The following is a 16,767-nucleotide window of genomic DNA, read 5'->3' on the forward strand; positions in this document are numbered from 1 at the left end:
AAGTCTTTGGAATGTGTGGTGAGATACAGCCTGTTGTTTTATAAAACAAGCTTAAACAGCAGATGGCACTGCCTTGATTGATCCAACTGATCCCTAACTCAGCATTTTCTACTCCAGAGCTGCAGGGGCTCTCAGGTTGCTAAAGCAGAGAAAGATCTCTCCTGACACTGCTGCCTAAGATCTTTTAACTGTGACTGTAACTCAGGCCACTTCCGCACGGTCACGGAAGGGGTCGGATTGGCGTACATGACGCCGACCCGACCCCTCTGGAACCGTTCGCATGAACGGTCCCAGAATCTCCCGGGACGATGGCGCAGTGCTGCGCCGTTGTCAGGACGACCTACCTGTCCTGCGGCCCTCCGGCACATTGCCGAGGCCAGGGGACATGCCGCCCTGCCCTGCGCGACCACTCCGGAGTCGCAGAGCAGAAGGGGTGTGTCACCAGGCCTCAGCGATGCACCGGAGGGCCGCAGGACAGGTAGGTCACCCGGACATGGGGGGAGGGAGGGCGCCTTGGAGCCACTGCCGTTCACACAGCGGCGGCTTACCCTGTGCGAACGGCTCCCTGGGGACGGCGTTTTTGCCATTCCCAGGGCTCCATATTCTGCCCGTGCGGAAGGGGCCTTAGTCTTGTAAAGCTTGTGCACTGGCACTGAACCTACACTTACAAAAGAAGAATCAAATGATATGTAAGCTGCAATAAAAATAAAATCTTCCAAAATTCCTGATTACCAGTGGCTATTCACCAACAGGGATCTCATGGATAGAGCAGGCATTGATCCTCCTGAAAATATCTCCAATGTTCCAGAGGAGGGTCAATACATTTCTTTCAGAAATCAAATTCAAGGGAAGTCAAATTCAGTACCAACACATCTGTTTTTCCTCTACTATCCCAAAATTCTGTTGTAAGAGAAATATTTATTGTAGTCTTTTCCTCATACCTTGGAAGAGATATATTAAGAACAGGTTGGATGGATAAGAAGGGTGGGCTTTGACAGAAAAGTTTGGTAAGCGAGTAAGGAAGCTGGCTACTATCCAGTCAAACTTTATTTAGTTATGACACTTTTGACTGTTGATTCAACAGGACAAAAAAAACGAATTTTGGGCTACCCAGATATAATATGACCTAATTAGTAGTATGTTTATCGATAGCATTTTATTTCCTCTCAAAACAGTATTGCTTTTTTGATAATGATTAACTCACCGTTAAAGCTAGAAGCTTCCCGTACGTAAGATGAGCTGGGATATGATCTGCTTTGGATTGTAGTGATTCCACATACCAATGCTCTGCTTCGGATAATCTGTTGAGCCTCACGTAGGCTTCTCCTATAGAGCAAAAAAATCAGAACACACATAATCTTAATAAAGTTACATATGGAAAATAAGAAATTTGATAAGCTGTAATTATTATTTTTATTAAAGACCACTTCTTCAGATGGAATTGTTCTCTCTCATTCACTAAAACAGCACACACAAAATTCCAACTTAGCAGTTGCAATGAAAGTCTTGCTGTTTGTTGCATGCATTCTAAGTTCATGAAATGCAAATACATTGAACAGGATCTGGCCTGCAGAAAGCAAAGACTAAGGGAGCTCCATTAGTTATATGAGTCTCAAACTGTAGACAACCTGAAATGAAAGCAGAACACCCTTAAACTGAGAAGGAAGAGAATAGCCACCAGTGATGTTTTACTGACATTTCACAAGGGGTGTGCAGTCAGAGCAAGTGACTCATTTTCAAGAGTAGTCTGGCAACAAAAGTAAATAGAATGATGGGATTTGCCCTTTTTAATATTAAAATGTTATTAGTACTTAAAAGTACTTTACATCACCAAAAACACACAAACAGAAATTTACCAAGTACAAGGTACATATTCTACAAGAGCTCTTCTGCACCAAGTATTAACACTAAAAGAAATTTTTTACCACTTGCTCATTAACCACCTAGGTAAAATTAGATCTTTAGAGGTACTACTAATAAAACTTTCACTTTTCTCCATTGGGTCTCATTTCAACAATCCTTAACATTCAAAACCACTAATTGTCTTTTTTTTAAATTGTATCAAAATACGCTATCAAGGGTTTCCAGTTGTCCAAATGGATTGGCCCTCTCCTGAAAAACTGCCTGTACAAAAATGAGTACACACAATTAACTCCTGGCCATTACTTTGAGCATGTAAATATGGCTCTGTTTATTTACATATGCATGTGAATGCATATACAAACAAGACACAAAATGCTTCTTTACTCAATATAAACTTCCAAGTATGTGACACGTAGCAGTTTTTAACTGTGTCAACAGTGAATATAGCAACAGTATTTCCTCTATCAACATCACAGTTCGTGAAATACAAATGATTACAAATGGAAATAGAAAGAGCCCAGCTCAAAAAATTTTCACTTAGTAATTTTTTTCTAAAAATAAATACATCTTTACTTCCTCAGAATTTTTTTTTGGGGGGGAGGGGGAGTAATCTGAAGCATGCAAACTTGAAATATTTTGGAAAGTGATATTGCTTGTTAAAAATTCTAAGCACCAGAAAATCCTCTTATTTACACTGTCTGCTTAATCTAACAGGGATAGAGCAGGATATAAATCCAATAAAATAAATAAAATATATGTTCTCATAGCATATGTTGAGTCCTATTTATCTTAGCTCTATCACTCTAAACCTCATTAATTTAAAAATGAAGTGAATACTAAAAATAAAAACTTTCATATACAAGGTCTATTTTGCAACATAGCTTCTCAGACATACAAAATTTAATAGATTTCCAGCTCTTGATACAATCTGTCATAATTTCTCAGAACACACACATTCAATACACATTTTATATATACTTATTTTGCCATAAATAAAGCATGTACAAATTTATGGAAATGTGGTTGCAGTTATGAATCATGTGCAGGAACACATTTAAAATGCCACAATTTAAACCTGCATTATAGAGTTTTTTTAAAAAAACACACACCTTGCATTGTGATTTGCATTGTCATTTAAAATTCATAAACAGGTGGTTTATGCAATGTGTTTTGTTGAGAAATGCAACAGAGAAACATTGAAATAACAAACTTATGTTGTAGTGCATGGACTCACTAGTCTTATGCCTTGGAGTCTGAGACCCAAATTAGATGAGGCGGTCTCACTAGGGCAGGGGTAGGGAACCTGAGGCTCTCCAGATGTTCAGGAACTACAATTCCCATCAGCCTCTGTCAGCATGGCCAATTGGCCATGCTGGTAGGGGCTGATGGGAATTTGTAGTTCCTGAACATCTGGAGAGCCGCAGGTTCCCTACCCCTGCACTAGGGGCACTGCCACCATTTTACCTCTGTGATTAGCTCAGTTTCCAACACCATGGGAGTTAGATCTTTCACAGGTAATGGTGTGGGGAAGGAGGGGCTCCTTTGACCAGCTGTGGTTTTCAGGCCCAATCTACCCTGAGGGTGTTTGGACACTAGAAAAGAGCATGGGAGCAGTGGAACCTTTCCTTGCCCTGCACCATGGCCCTGAACATGGTGTTTGTAAACAGAGAGGATTCCTGGAAGACAGTGGGAAAATGATCCTATCCTTTCTGTTACAGGAAATGTAGTCAGTCACCATAATACTCATGAAGCCATGAATGAGTAATGATAAAAAGCAGACATCTGACTGAGTATCCAATACTTTTCTTCCATCCAGGAAGAACCCAGTTGCCACGTGCCCCCCCCCCCCACAATGTTCTATCAATCAGTCCATCTTTAGAACAATGAGGGAAATAACCTGAAAATACTCTAGAAAAGGACTCCACGCTTAGATAGTTTCAGAACTTACTGCAGAGAACAGGCTGCCTAATCTGTCCTCAAGACGATAGACAATAAATTGAAGCCTGTAACTTACGTGACCACCCCAACCCCCTCAAAAAACCCTGGCATATTTTGAACTATGGATCTAAAAACCCTACTACTTTTTGTTTTGCAGCAAATAAAGAATTATAAACTTTTAAAATGATATTAATTTTATCTGGCACAAGAAGAAAATTATTCACACATATATTTCAAAACATACATACTGCATATTACAATAAAGCACACTCTGATCTAAAGGTGTGAGGAGAAGGACAGCTGGAACTTAGATGTTTTTGTAAAAAGTTAACATCATGCTAATCAGTTATTTGGTAGAGAAGAAGGGAGAAGATTAATCCAGACTATTGCTCCTCCCTAGTGGATAGCTTTCATTTTAACATTAAAAAAGAATTCCAGGCACTGGCTACTTTATCAGATGGTTAGCATCTAACAGAGCCCATGAACTAGCTGAGGCAACCTGCACTTAATACCTGTTTCCAGGCAACAGTGCTCCTAGCTTGTTCCAGGCAAACTACCCAGCAAGAAGAGCAATGATATGTGATAGTCTTTAAAAGAGATTGTGAGAAGTAAAAATGTAAGCTAAAATATTCTAAGTACAAAGATATGAACAGTGGACGTAATGGAGCTTTGAACTTGCCTTACATCAAAAGTGTATTGAGATTAATGATAGCTTTAATCTTTTTAAAGTGGTACACATAACAGAGAAAAGTCAATTGTGAGACTTCTATAACTGTCTCATGAGGAGCTGAACTAGTTTTGATAGCATATCTATATGTGATCAAAACACAGTGCTATAGTTCAGAAATTATAGCATGGAAGAAGAGAAAATTAAGAAATACATTAATTCCTCAAGAGAATACAAATGGCTTCATTGTGCTGAACAAAATGATTATATAATGTGAAAGATTATTTATGTGTAATATATGGAGTCAGTGGCTACAATGAGACACCTTGTTTAGCATACTAATTGAAAGTCATCTTAATATTTAAAGGGACAAGCAAGAAGGCGGCAATTGTGTTTTATTACATTTCTCAATGGAAAAAAACTAACAATATCTGGATTAACATAAACTGACTGGAGAAGATGCATATATTGCTACGGATAAAAAGCACTATCCCTGAAGGAACTTTTAAAGATTTATTCCAGTGTACTTAGGGCTTAGGGTTAGTTTCAACCACATACAGTAAAAATGAAACACATTCTACAAATACTCTTTGGCTAGTGACCCACAGAATACTTAACCCAACATGTTTGCTCGTAAAACTATCCTTGATACATTAAACACAATAGAAGTAAGCTTAATAATAAAGCATACAGCAGTAAATTATTTAACATTAGCCTGAAGCATGACAAGAATGCAAGAAAAAATTGCACTGCTGGAGGCTTGCAAATAGTTACTCCTTTGGTGAGAAAGGACTGTCACCAGGTCATCAAACAAACAGGATTTCCAAAATTTTTGCCCCTGTCAAGGCACAGTCTACTTATCGTAACCCTGTAGGATTTTCAAGGCAAAAGACATTCAGATGTGCCTGCCTCTGCATAGTGACCTTGGTATTCCTTGGTGGTGTCCCATCCAAATACTAACCATGGTTAATCCTGCTTAACTTCCAAGTTTTAAAGACATCCTGTTCCCCCAACTGGTCTGGCATGTTCCCTTGAATGGTTGGCAGAATTAGGGAACAGATCTGCTATACAAAGGTCTGTGCCCCCAAGGAAATCCATTCAAAACCAGAAGTAAAAAAGGGAGGATTACAATTTTATTGAGGGATTAAAAAGAATAAAAATACACTCACAAACTGCAAACACACACACACATACACACACACACACAGAGAGAGTTTTAAGAAGCCTGGGAAATAGAGAGATGATTGATAGCAGGAATAAAATAGGGCGCTGTGGTGAGGACAATATTTATTATTCCAGAAGTGAAGAGGTCAACGGAGACAGCGAGAGAAGCAGCCAGTACTTGTCACGGGTGCAAGCAGGACATCCAAGTGTGATGTGCTATGGATTTCGAGGTCTAGTTACGGGAAAAATTGACCCTCTAGGTATAAGAGGAGCAATCTTCCTGGAACAAAGCAAAGTTATGTTCCCAGGCATGGACAATACTGTAGAAAATGGTTTGATTGGATTAAGATCTGGGAATGCCCAAGACTTGATGAATTTTGGGCAGTGCATTCCAAGTCTTGATGAGCTTGAACTGTTAAAACAAAGAAACTCTAGAAAGCTGATGACCTTTAGTAGTTGGACAGGAGGTTTAAGATTAAGCTAACCATTGGGAGAAAAGGGTACAGGGCAATCTAACTTGTATGCTGATGAAAGCCAAGTATGGGCATTCGCAAGTTCTTTGTGAAGCTGGAGCCAGGTGCATGATCTCAAGATTGGCTGTTGTGAACTAGATTTGAGTGGCTGGGCTATCAGGAGGGGCACTGTCTGAAACTATGCATGCTTAATTTAGGAGGGGAAAGACTGAAATGTGTCAGAAAGACCCTCTTGATATTAAAACCCTTAAATTAAGATTGTCATCCATCTTACCCTTGCTTTGTCCCATGAAACTGGACTATCAAGATTAAGAACATAAGAACATAAGAACAAGCCAGCTGGATCAGACCAGAGTCCATCTAGTCCAGCTCTCTGCTACTCGCAGTGGCCCACCAGGTGCCATTGGGAGCTCACATGCAGGATGTGAAAGCAATGGCCTTCTGCGGCTGTTGCTCCGAAAGCACCCTGGACTGTTAAGGCATTTGCAATCTCAGATCAAAGAGGATCAAGATTGGTAGCCATAAATCGACTTCTCCTCCATAAATCTGTCCAAGCCCCTTTTAAAGCTATCCAGGTTAGTGGCCATCACCACTTCCTGTGGCAACATATTCCAAACACCAATCACACGTTCGTAAAGTGAAGAAGCAAGTTTCCTTTTATTGAGATCCCTTTTTCTTCCACCCCAGCATTTTCAATGCTTTCATGCCCCTGGTTCTAGTATTGTGAGAAAAGAGAGAAAAATTTCTCTCTGTCAACATTTTCTACCCCATGCATAATTTTATAGACTTCAAATTCATATCCCCCCCTCAGACGCCTCTCCTCTCCCAAACTAAAGAGTCCCAAACGCTGCAGCCTCTCCTCCATAAGGAAGCGTGCTCCTAGTCCCCTCAATCATCCCGTTGCCCACTTCTCTGCACTTTTTTACACTATCCTACTTCAATATCCTTTTTTTGAGATGTGTATGGCGACCAGAGCGGAGTTTCACATGTACTCCAAGTGCGGTCACACCACTGCTTTATATAAGGGCATGACAATCTTTGCAGTTTTATTCTCAATTCCTTTCCTAATTATCCCCAGCATAGAGTTTGCCTTTTTCACAGCTGCCGTGCATTGAGTTGACATTCCCATGGAACTATCAACTAAGACGCCCAAATCCCTTTCCTGGTCTGTGACTGATAGCACCGACCCCTGTAGCATGTATGTGAAGTTTGGATTTTTTGCCCCTATGTGCATCACTTTACATTTTGCTACATTGAACTGCATTTGCCATTTCTTAGCCCACTCACCTAATTTATCAAGGTCCGCTTGGAGCTCTTCGCAATACTTTGCGGTTCTCACCACACTACATAATTTGGTATCATCTGCAAACTTGGCCACCACGCTACCCACCCCTACTTCCAGGTCATTTATGAATAGGTTAAAGAGCACTGGTCCCAAAACGGATCCTTGGGGGACACCACTCCCCACATCTCTCCATTGTGAGAATTTCCCATTTACACTCACTCTTTGCTTCCTGTTTCTCAACCAGTTTTTAATCCATAGGAGGACTTCCCCTCTTATTCCTTCATTGCTGAGTTTTCTCAACAGTCTCTGGTGAGGAACTTTGTCAAAAGCCTTTTGGAAATCCAAGTAGACAATGTCCACTGGTTCCCCCTTATCCACATGCCTGTTTACACCCTCAAAGAACTCTAGTAAGTTTGTAAGACAGGATTTGCCTCTGCAAAAGCCATGCTGACTCTTTCTCAGCAGGTCTTGCTTTTGTACATGTTTTATAATTTTATCTTTAATGATAGTTTCTACTAATTTACCAGGAACAGATGTCAAACTAACTGGTCTGTAATTTCCCGGGTCCCCCCTAGATCCTTTCTTAAAGATTGGTGTGACATTGGCCATCTTCCAGTCTTCAGGGATGGAGCCTGATTTCAGGGATAAGTTGCATATTAAAGTGAGAAGATCAGCAATTTCATGCTTGAGCTCTTTAAGAACTCTTGGGTGAATGCAATCTGGGCCAGGGGATTTGGTAGCATTTAGTTTATCAATGGCTGCCAGAACTTCTTCCTTGTCTACCACTATCTTTGCTAGTTCCTCGGATTTGCCTCCTAAGAAGCTTGGTTCAGGTGCAGGAATTGTCCTCACCTCCTCTTGGGTGAAGACAGATGCAAATAATTCATTCAGCTCCTCTGCAATCTCCCTGTCATCTTTTAGCACACCCTTTGTTCCTTTGTCATCTAATGGGCCTACCGCTTCCCTTGCTGGCTTCCTGCTTTTGATGTACTTGAAGAACTGCTTGTTGCTGGTTTTGATGTTCGCAGATTATGTCTTGTAGGGCTCCCAGACATCCCCCCCCCCTATCTGACTATGGTTTGCCTGGGTATCAATCCTACTAGCCTTAATCTTCTAAAATTAGGAGCTTTCCCCCTGTGACAGATGGCAAGGAAAATGTGATTTTAAAATGTAATTCTGACAAAACAAACCTTCAGATGGAAACACATTCAGTTTAGCCATACCAAAGAGCTTCCAATATCTTACCACCATTAGATTTTTAGGTAAGCCATACCAAATGGATTTAATTGATTTTGGACAAATTCAGTAGGGGACCATCTAGAGGTAGATGCAAGCCACAATTCTGCTAGGTTTACGTCCTTAAATCTTTTTATCACAGCTTCAAAAGCCATGTCTGGGCCAAGCAAAGCAAGAAAGGATGGCGCAAGGCCATAAGAGGTCATCTTGTGTTTAACCAACCTACGCCAAGGGTTAACATACTCCTCAGTTGCTAGATAGGATAATAAACCAGATCCCTTTGTAAAGGGATCCAACCACTTGGATGTCCTCCATTCATAGTTTAATAGTGGCAATCCACACCTTGAGGGATATTGGATATTATCCAGCTTCAAGGAGTAAGACCACATTTGGAACACACTTTGGGATCTGGAAAAGAGATCTCAGAAAGCTTACTTGCAGCCTATCTCTTTCCCCATGAAGCCCTTGTATCCAAATTGGAGAATCAAACAATATTTGGGCTACTACCTTTGCATTGAAAACCTTTACTGCAGAGAGGCAATTTGTATAGCAGAAATGGATGATGGCATTTTTACTAATGGTTGCTTTTTGTATTATGATGTTTCTTTGCTCTACCCAGGATAGAGTGTGATGGAAGTTTAATCCTAGGTATGAAAAGAACCCCGCTTGTTCAAGCACTAGGCCATTTATTATCCATTTCCTAAGATGGAATTTCTTCTCAAAGGTTTTATTGCTCCTTTGAGGACTGCACTTCAGGGAGAGTTGAAGGTTATCCTTTCAATCAGCAATTGCTATTTCATGATCGAAACCCATCAGTCACAAGCCTGATTGTGCAAGGGCCTCATCAGCTTCCCTAAACCAAGAATGTCATATTGAGAAACAGAGGCACAGCTGGTATGCCAAACAACCACACATGTCTCTTGAGCCACTGAGTTGAAAGTTGGTGAAACCTATACTGTACTCTATATGCAGACTTTTCATGAATTTTCTTAACTTTTTAAAAAAGTTCCTGAATACAGCTGTGTCTCACAGTAGTTTGTCATTGCACACAAGAAAGACATTCTGTGCATCTAAAGACATTCACTAGATTGGGACCAATAATACCAAACAATGACAGACTAAAACTGTCAAAATACAACCTAGCTAATATATTAAAATTGTGTCTGAAGAACAGATATAAAGCTCCTTCTTGGGGGAATGCAATTTCAAAAAAAGTAACAGTGTAATCTTAAGAACGCTTTCCTAGGAATAAGCCCACCAAATATACCTGAGTAGGATTCTAAACAGATCTGCTTAGAATTGCTTTCCAACAACCTGAAATTCCAACAGATCAGTTTCACCCTTTTCCCTATTATCTTTCAATGTGAAAACAAAGTCTTAATTCTCCATCTTACACTTATACCACAGAGCTGGCTGACCCAGAGATTACTCTAGCAGGTGGTCTTGTGTGGTTTTAAGACAAATGCAGTGCATCCAAGTGTATACTATATTTCCAGGATACTGAAATACATCTAGAAGTAAGACTGAGTCCTAAAGCAAGACTAATTTTGGCATTAAAATATTCAATGTTCCATTAGAACCATTATTTCTTTTGACCCTGAGATTTAATTGATGCTTTAAAACTAAATAGATTACCCATTTAATATACCTGAGTTGGTCTTTGTATTGCGTGTTCCAAGGCCAAGTGAATTAATCTGCTACCCTCATGTGTACTTGTTAAAGGTGAGTGCCAAAAAAGGTGAAAATGTACTCTACATGGAATCTTAAATAATTAGTCTGATAAGAATTTTTAAAACTATCATTCCATAGTAAAGCACTTGCTATGCATGAAAAAGACTGATAGAATTATTTCCCTTGGTAAAGGGCCAAACATATGGTCTTCTTAACTTGGTTCAAGCACACCTGGCCAAATAAATGCTTGAGACAAAATTCACTGTAGAGCTTTCTGTACTGTGCAGTTATTTTAAATACACGAGATAAGAATGTCCAGATACCTGTGAATACAGTACAGGCCAAAAATATCACTGTACTTTAACAATAACTCAGTAGCTAGATTTCAAGTAGGAACTAGTTGGCCAGACTGGCAAGGTAAATACCAGTGGGAACACTCCTTGAAAACTGTGGAAAACAAATGGTGTAAAATGTTAACACAGCTGAAGTGCTAATCAGAATTTGGTAATCTGGAATGCAACCTTTTTCTCAGCCTAGACAATGAGCCTTCTGTACCTATAAGAAGAAATGAAATCACAATGCTACTGTAAGTGGCATAGCAGAAAAATATTCTGAAATCTGTGGCTCAAACTCCAGGTGGTACTGTAGGCCTTAATAAATCAAGAAGAACATGACTGATTTTGCTGTTACTGGTTCTGTATTCTTGCAGTCAAGTGATCCAAGTTAATAGTTCAGTATATGTTTAAAAGATAAAGTACAGTATTTAATATGGACCAGCAGATTAGTTATCTGCTGAAGCCTATCACCTGACAAAGATTCCAATGTCAATTAGAGATACTTGAGATCGTCTACTCCACTTAGACTTGGGGGCCATATGACAAGGTCCTCTTTTATGTACATACAAGGGGCAACAGAATAGAGGACAGTGTGGCAATGCTGATGGCGGTGTACTTAGTAAGGATACTACTAGCAAGCATCTGGTAGTAATATCTGGTAGACAACTAACATTGTCCAGAGAACCTGCTAGCTAGGGGCTGGAGTTTGTTTGTTTGTTTGTTTGTTTGTTTGTTTGTTTGTTTGTTTGTTTGTTTGTTTGTTTATTTATTTATTTATTATTTGGACTTTTATACCACCCCATCCCCGAGGGGCTCTGGGCGGTGTACAGCATAAAATATAATTATAATTAGATTACTAAAACCTTTAAAACAGTGATAACAATAATGATAATAATAGAGGCATCTGGCCAACCCTGTTTTTAAAATTCTCCCCGGGGGAGGGGGGGCAAGTCCCAATAGATGATAGGCCCAGATGTAAAGAGCCAACTGGGGGGGCACCATTTCAGTGGCTGGTCCCTCCAAAGGCCCAGCGGAACAACTCCGTCTTACAGGCCCTGCGGAACTAATTGAGGTCCCGCAGGGCCCTAACAGCCAGAGGGAGGGTGTTCCACCAGGCCAGGGCCAGAGCCGTAAAGGCCCTGGCCCGCGTGGAGGCCAGCTGCATCATTGAGGGGCCAGGGACCACTAATAGATTGGCCTCCACTGAACAAAGAGGCCGTGCAGGGACATATGGGGTGATGAGGTCTCGAAGATACGAGGGTCCCAGGCCGCGCAAGGCCTTAAAGGTCAACACCAGCACCTTGAAGATGATTCGGAACTCTACCGGGAGTCAATGCAGCTGGCGCAGCACAGGCTGAATATGATCATAAATGGTGCTGCCTGTGAGTAAGCACGCCGCTGCATGCTGAACCAGCTTTAGTCTCCGGATCAAACGCAAGGGAAGGCCCGCGTAGAGCGAGTTACAGTAGTCTAATCTGGAGGTGACCGTTGCATGGATCACAGTAGCTAGGTCCGCTTGGGAGAGGAAAAGAGCCAGCCGTCGGGCCTGATGGAGATGGAAAAAAGCAACCCGGGTTATATGGGCCACCTGGGTCTCCATTGAAAGAGACAAATCCAGGTGGACCCCCAGGCTGCGCACGGAGTGGGTCGGCGCCAATGTGACCTCCTCCCACACCAGCGGCTGGAAAGTCCTGCCCCCTCCCTCGCGGCCAAGCCAGAGGATCTCCGTCTTCCATGGATTCAGTTTTAACCTGCTCTGCTGCAACCAACCAGCAACTGCCTCCAAACAGTGCTGGAGAGCCGCAGGGGCGGTGACCGCTCCCCCTTCCATCTACAGAATGAGCTGAGTGTCATCAGCGTACTGGTGACAAGTCAGCCCAAAACTCTGTACCAGTTGAGCAAGGGGTCGCATATAGATATTAAATAGCAGCAGGGATAATAAAGCCCCCTGGGGTACACCGCAATCAAGAGGGGAACTTCCGGGAGGCCTGATCCTCACACCTCACTTGCTGACTTCGACCCTGGAGAAATGAGACAATCCACTGAAGGACAGTGCCCCGCACCCCGGAGGCGGCCAGGTGGTGGGTCAAAAGGTCGTGATCGACCACATCAAACGCCGTGGTAAGATCTAACAATACCAGCAGCACCGATCCCCCTTGGTCAAGCTGAATACGGAGTTTATCTGTGACGGCAACGAGAACAGTCTCCGTCCCATGCCCAGCACGGAAGCTGGACTGGAAGGGGTCGAAGGCCAATGCGTCATCCAGAAAACCTTGAAGCTGCTCCAACACCACTCTCTCAATTACCTTCCCCAGAAACGAAAGATTCAAAACGGGGTAGTAATTGGCCAGATCTCTCGGATCTATTGATGGTCTTTTTAAGAGTGGGTGGACCACTGCCTCCTTCAACCCATCTGGGAAGACTCCTTGCTCAAGGGAGCCATTGATGATACTCAATAGATGGGGTCGTAACTCCGCCCTGCAGGTTTTTACAAGCCAGGAGGGGCACGGATCCAGAGGACAGGTAGTAGGTCTAACAGCAGCTAAGGTCCTGTCAACAGTGGCTTCGTAGAGCAGGGAAAACTGGGCCAAACAAGGGCCTGAAGATGGCAAGGGAGCTTCCAGTTTACTAATTGTAGCCAACGTGGAGGGAAGATCCTGGCGGAGCGATGCGACCTTATCCACAAAAAAGCTCATGAAAGCCTCACACCTGATACTCAATTGTGAATTTGAGGACCTCTCCGATAGGGAGGTTAAGGACCGAATTATACGAAATAATTGTGCCAGGCGAGAGCTAGTGGATGCGAGAGAGGAGAAGAAAACCCTCTTCGCCTCCTTCGTCGCCACCTCATAGGCTTTCATAAATGTCCTATAAGATGTTCACGCAGCCTCGTCACGAGATTTCCTCCACACTCGCTCTAGACGTCTAAGCTGAGTTGAGTAGCATTTGCTACTTCTGCCCATTCTAAGCCCGCGGAAGCATAAAAAGGTCCAGCTTGAGCCAGGGCAGAAGCCCAGCAATAGAACATGCCCAGGGATGCATATCACAAACATATTTTTTTCATTTCATTTCATTACCTTTATTAGGTATGGATAAAACAACAATCAGACTAACAATAACAAAAAATTGAAAGGTTACTAGGTGATCAACAGGAGTACGCAGGTGTTAATAAAGCTGTTGCCAAAAACTTTGCTATGTCTGCAGTTCTTTTAGTACAGCAGTCATTCAAAACCAGACGTAGCTTGTCTTGGTCATAGGTGGCAAGACATGAATTACTATGAGATTCAACATAGAGACTCCTGAGTTCTGTGTGGCAAGGACAATACAGGAATATATAAGCAGTTGTTTCCACTTGGTTGGGCGAACATTGACAAGTTCTTGTTTGTAAGGGGACCCGAAGGAATCTGCCACAGAGAACTGCAGAGGGGAGAACATTTAGACGAGCTTGCATGAAGAAGCATCTCAGTAATGGGGATGAGAGATTTTTGAAGTAGGTCAGAAGGGATCCATCAGGTGGAAGAAGTCCATAGCTCAAAATGAGCAAGGCCTGTTCGTTTCAGATAGCAGTTTTTGTCTTTCCAAATCAAGTACTCTTTGTTTTAAAATGAGAAAGGTACTGATCTCATCTGAGTTGGAAAAAATTCCACAGAGAAACATATTGCCCAGTGGTCTGCCACTGATTAAGTCTTTGATGAAAGATGGGGACATAGATATGGCTGGGCACCAAAAAGTATTTTAAAATACTTTTTGACTGCAGTTACATTACTTCAAAGAATTCAAGAACACTGATTAGTGTGTTGGATTTAAATCTGTACTATTACCTGATCAATTTTTAAAGACCAACAAAAGGTATTTAAACTAGATATGGAAAGGCAGCACCTTCATGTCCCTGTGAAGAACAAGAAAAGATACAAAAAGTTCAGCTTCAGCTGCTTCCATAATTTCAAGAAAACCAAACTGTGTATTGTTGAAGGCTTTCACGGCCAGAATCACTGGGGTGCTGTGTGGTTTCTGGTCTTTATGGCCGTGTTATAGCAGCATTCTCCCATGACGTTTCGCCTGTATCTGTGGCTGGCATCTTCAGAGGATCTGATAGTTGGAAAGGAAAGCAAGTGGAGTATATATACCTGTGAGTAAAGGTCAATAGGTAAGGGCATCTGAATAGGAGTGGCCTGGCAAGTGAGTAACAATGAAGTGTAGCATGTGAGTAACAAAAGAGATAGCAAGGTCAATAGGTGAGGCATCTGAATAGAAGTAGTCTGGCCTTTGTTCCCTTTGACTAATCCCTTTGACAGTGACTAATCAGCTCCACACAGGCACAGGATGACTACAGATAATCAAACTATCAGATTCTCTGAGGATGCCAGCCACAGATGCAGGTGAAACGTCAGGAGAGAATGCTGCTAGAACACGGCCATACAGCCCGGAAACCACACAGCACCCCAAACCAAACTGTGCTTTCCTATTCCCAGTTGGTTCTTTAAACAAACAACTAAGAGACTGGTTCAAGAGATTTAACTGAAGCAGAATTCATAGCAGCCCAAAAACATCTGCACAGTAACAATCCCAGAATCCAGAAACCAATATTGAGAGGTTATATTTTTAACAGTACATAACAAATTGAAATTATTTCAACATAAATTTGACTTTTGAACTATAAGCCTGAGTCTGTCTAAATATTTTACAGTGTTTTTGGAGAAACATTGTCAGGTGGACTACAGATGTATAAACTCATTCTAAATCTGAAAAAAGCACAATCTGCTTGCTTATTTTAAAAAGAAATGTTGATAGAATGGACAATACAATCTATTTGAATTGACTTGTCCGAAAATTAAAACACACAAAACCAAAGTTCAATGTCATAAATGTTATTTTCTTCTTCCAAGTATGTGAACATTATCAGTGTGAAATGTTGAAGCTGTCAGAAAAATATGCAGTGGTTAGCAAATAAATATTTATATGGATTTATATGGATATACTCTGTGTATATGGATTTGGATTCAGAAATTCAGTCATTTAGTATCTCAATTATTTAAATTACTAAAATAGAGAGCTTTGCCAAAAATTAAAATCACATGACAATTAATAACAATGCATAAATCTGTGCTATGATGTGTAAAATGGTATATTTCAAAATGTTTTAAGTGAGAAATTGTCTTTTTTTTCAGAATCTTCTTTCTGGCTGTCACTCATTTGGAGAAAAAAAATCATTAAACTGAATCCTATTGAGATGGAGCAACTTCACTTCCAAACACTAAACTCTGTGTGCTCTCCAAAAGCTATTCCTTATGCCAAACTCTGAAGAACAGCACAGCATGTGGTATGACCCCTGCAGCTAGAAAAAATTATCAGCAGAAATTCCCTCCACTTCTATAAAAAAAAATCAGAAAAACCTGCTCAAGGATAGGATAAGAATGCTACTGATTCTCTGTGGATACATGGTAAAAAGCAAATGGAATTCTCCAAAAATACCTTATTTCTTTCCTTTGTAAAATTTGTCTTAGGAACCCAAAATCTTTCTTTTTTATCTCAACAGACTAGAAGGCAAGTCTTGAAAGTTATATACTTCATTCCCTGACACTTTGAGTGGGGATGTTATTTGTTTACTTAATAATAGCATCTTGTATTTTCTTATGTGTAAATCTGACCAGAATATCCTATGGCTATTTATTAATAGTTAGTTTAAACTAATAGTTTAAACTATTAAACTAGCAGTAAAGCCCACTGTAGGGTAAAGAATACAGCAGGCCTAGATAGGGGAGGGGAGGGGGTGAGGGCAGGTAGGGGACTGGGTTTTCCCAGCTTGTCTTGGGGGGGGGGTGAGAGAGGGTGGGCAGAGAGATGGGAAGGCTCAGTCTACCTTGTCTTTGTGGGGGGAGAGACTGGGTGGGGAGCGGCTGGGAGGACTTACTGGGGGTGGCAGGTGGCAGGGAGGACTTGTTGGGGTAGAGGGAACAGCTGATCTGCAGGCTGGGGTGCTTGGGGGAGGCTGGCAGGGTTTGCTGGCCCACAGAACATGGGCTGGAGTGCTTAGTAGTGGGGAGGCCAAGAGGGCTTGCTGTGGGTAGGGGTTGGCGGGGAGGGATTGCTGGCCCACAGATCAGCTGGTATAGCATCTTGTGTTTTCTTATGTGT

At 41.6% G+C, this 16,767-nt stretch overlaps 1 protein-coding gene across 1 annotated transcript in view; it reads right to left on the bottom strand.

Annotated features, from left to right (window-relative positions):
• The window catches only part of TMTC2 (transmembrane O-mannosyltransferase targeting cadherins 2), a 261,000-nt gene that overhangs the window by 51,250 nt on the left and 192,983 nt on the right, over positions 1-16,767 (bottom strand). The window contains exon 8 of the mRNA XM_048499966.1: positions 1,205-1,326. Coding sequence (XP_048355923.1) covers positions 1,205-1,326 — 122 coding nt within the window. The remainder of the gene's footprint in view (positions 1-1,204; positions 1,327-16,767) is intronic.

The sequence above is a fragment of the Sphaerodactylus townsendi genome, linkage group LG06 (assembly GCF_021028975.2).
Source record: "Sphaerodactylus townsendi isolate TG3544 linkage group LG06, MPM_Stown_v2.3, whole genome shotgun sequence".
Taxonomy (NCBI): Eukaryota; Metazoa; Chordata; class Lepidosauria; order Squamata; family Sphaerodactylidae; genus Sphaerodactylus; species Sphaerodactylus townsendi.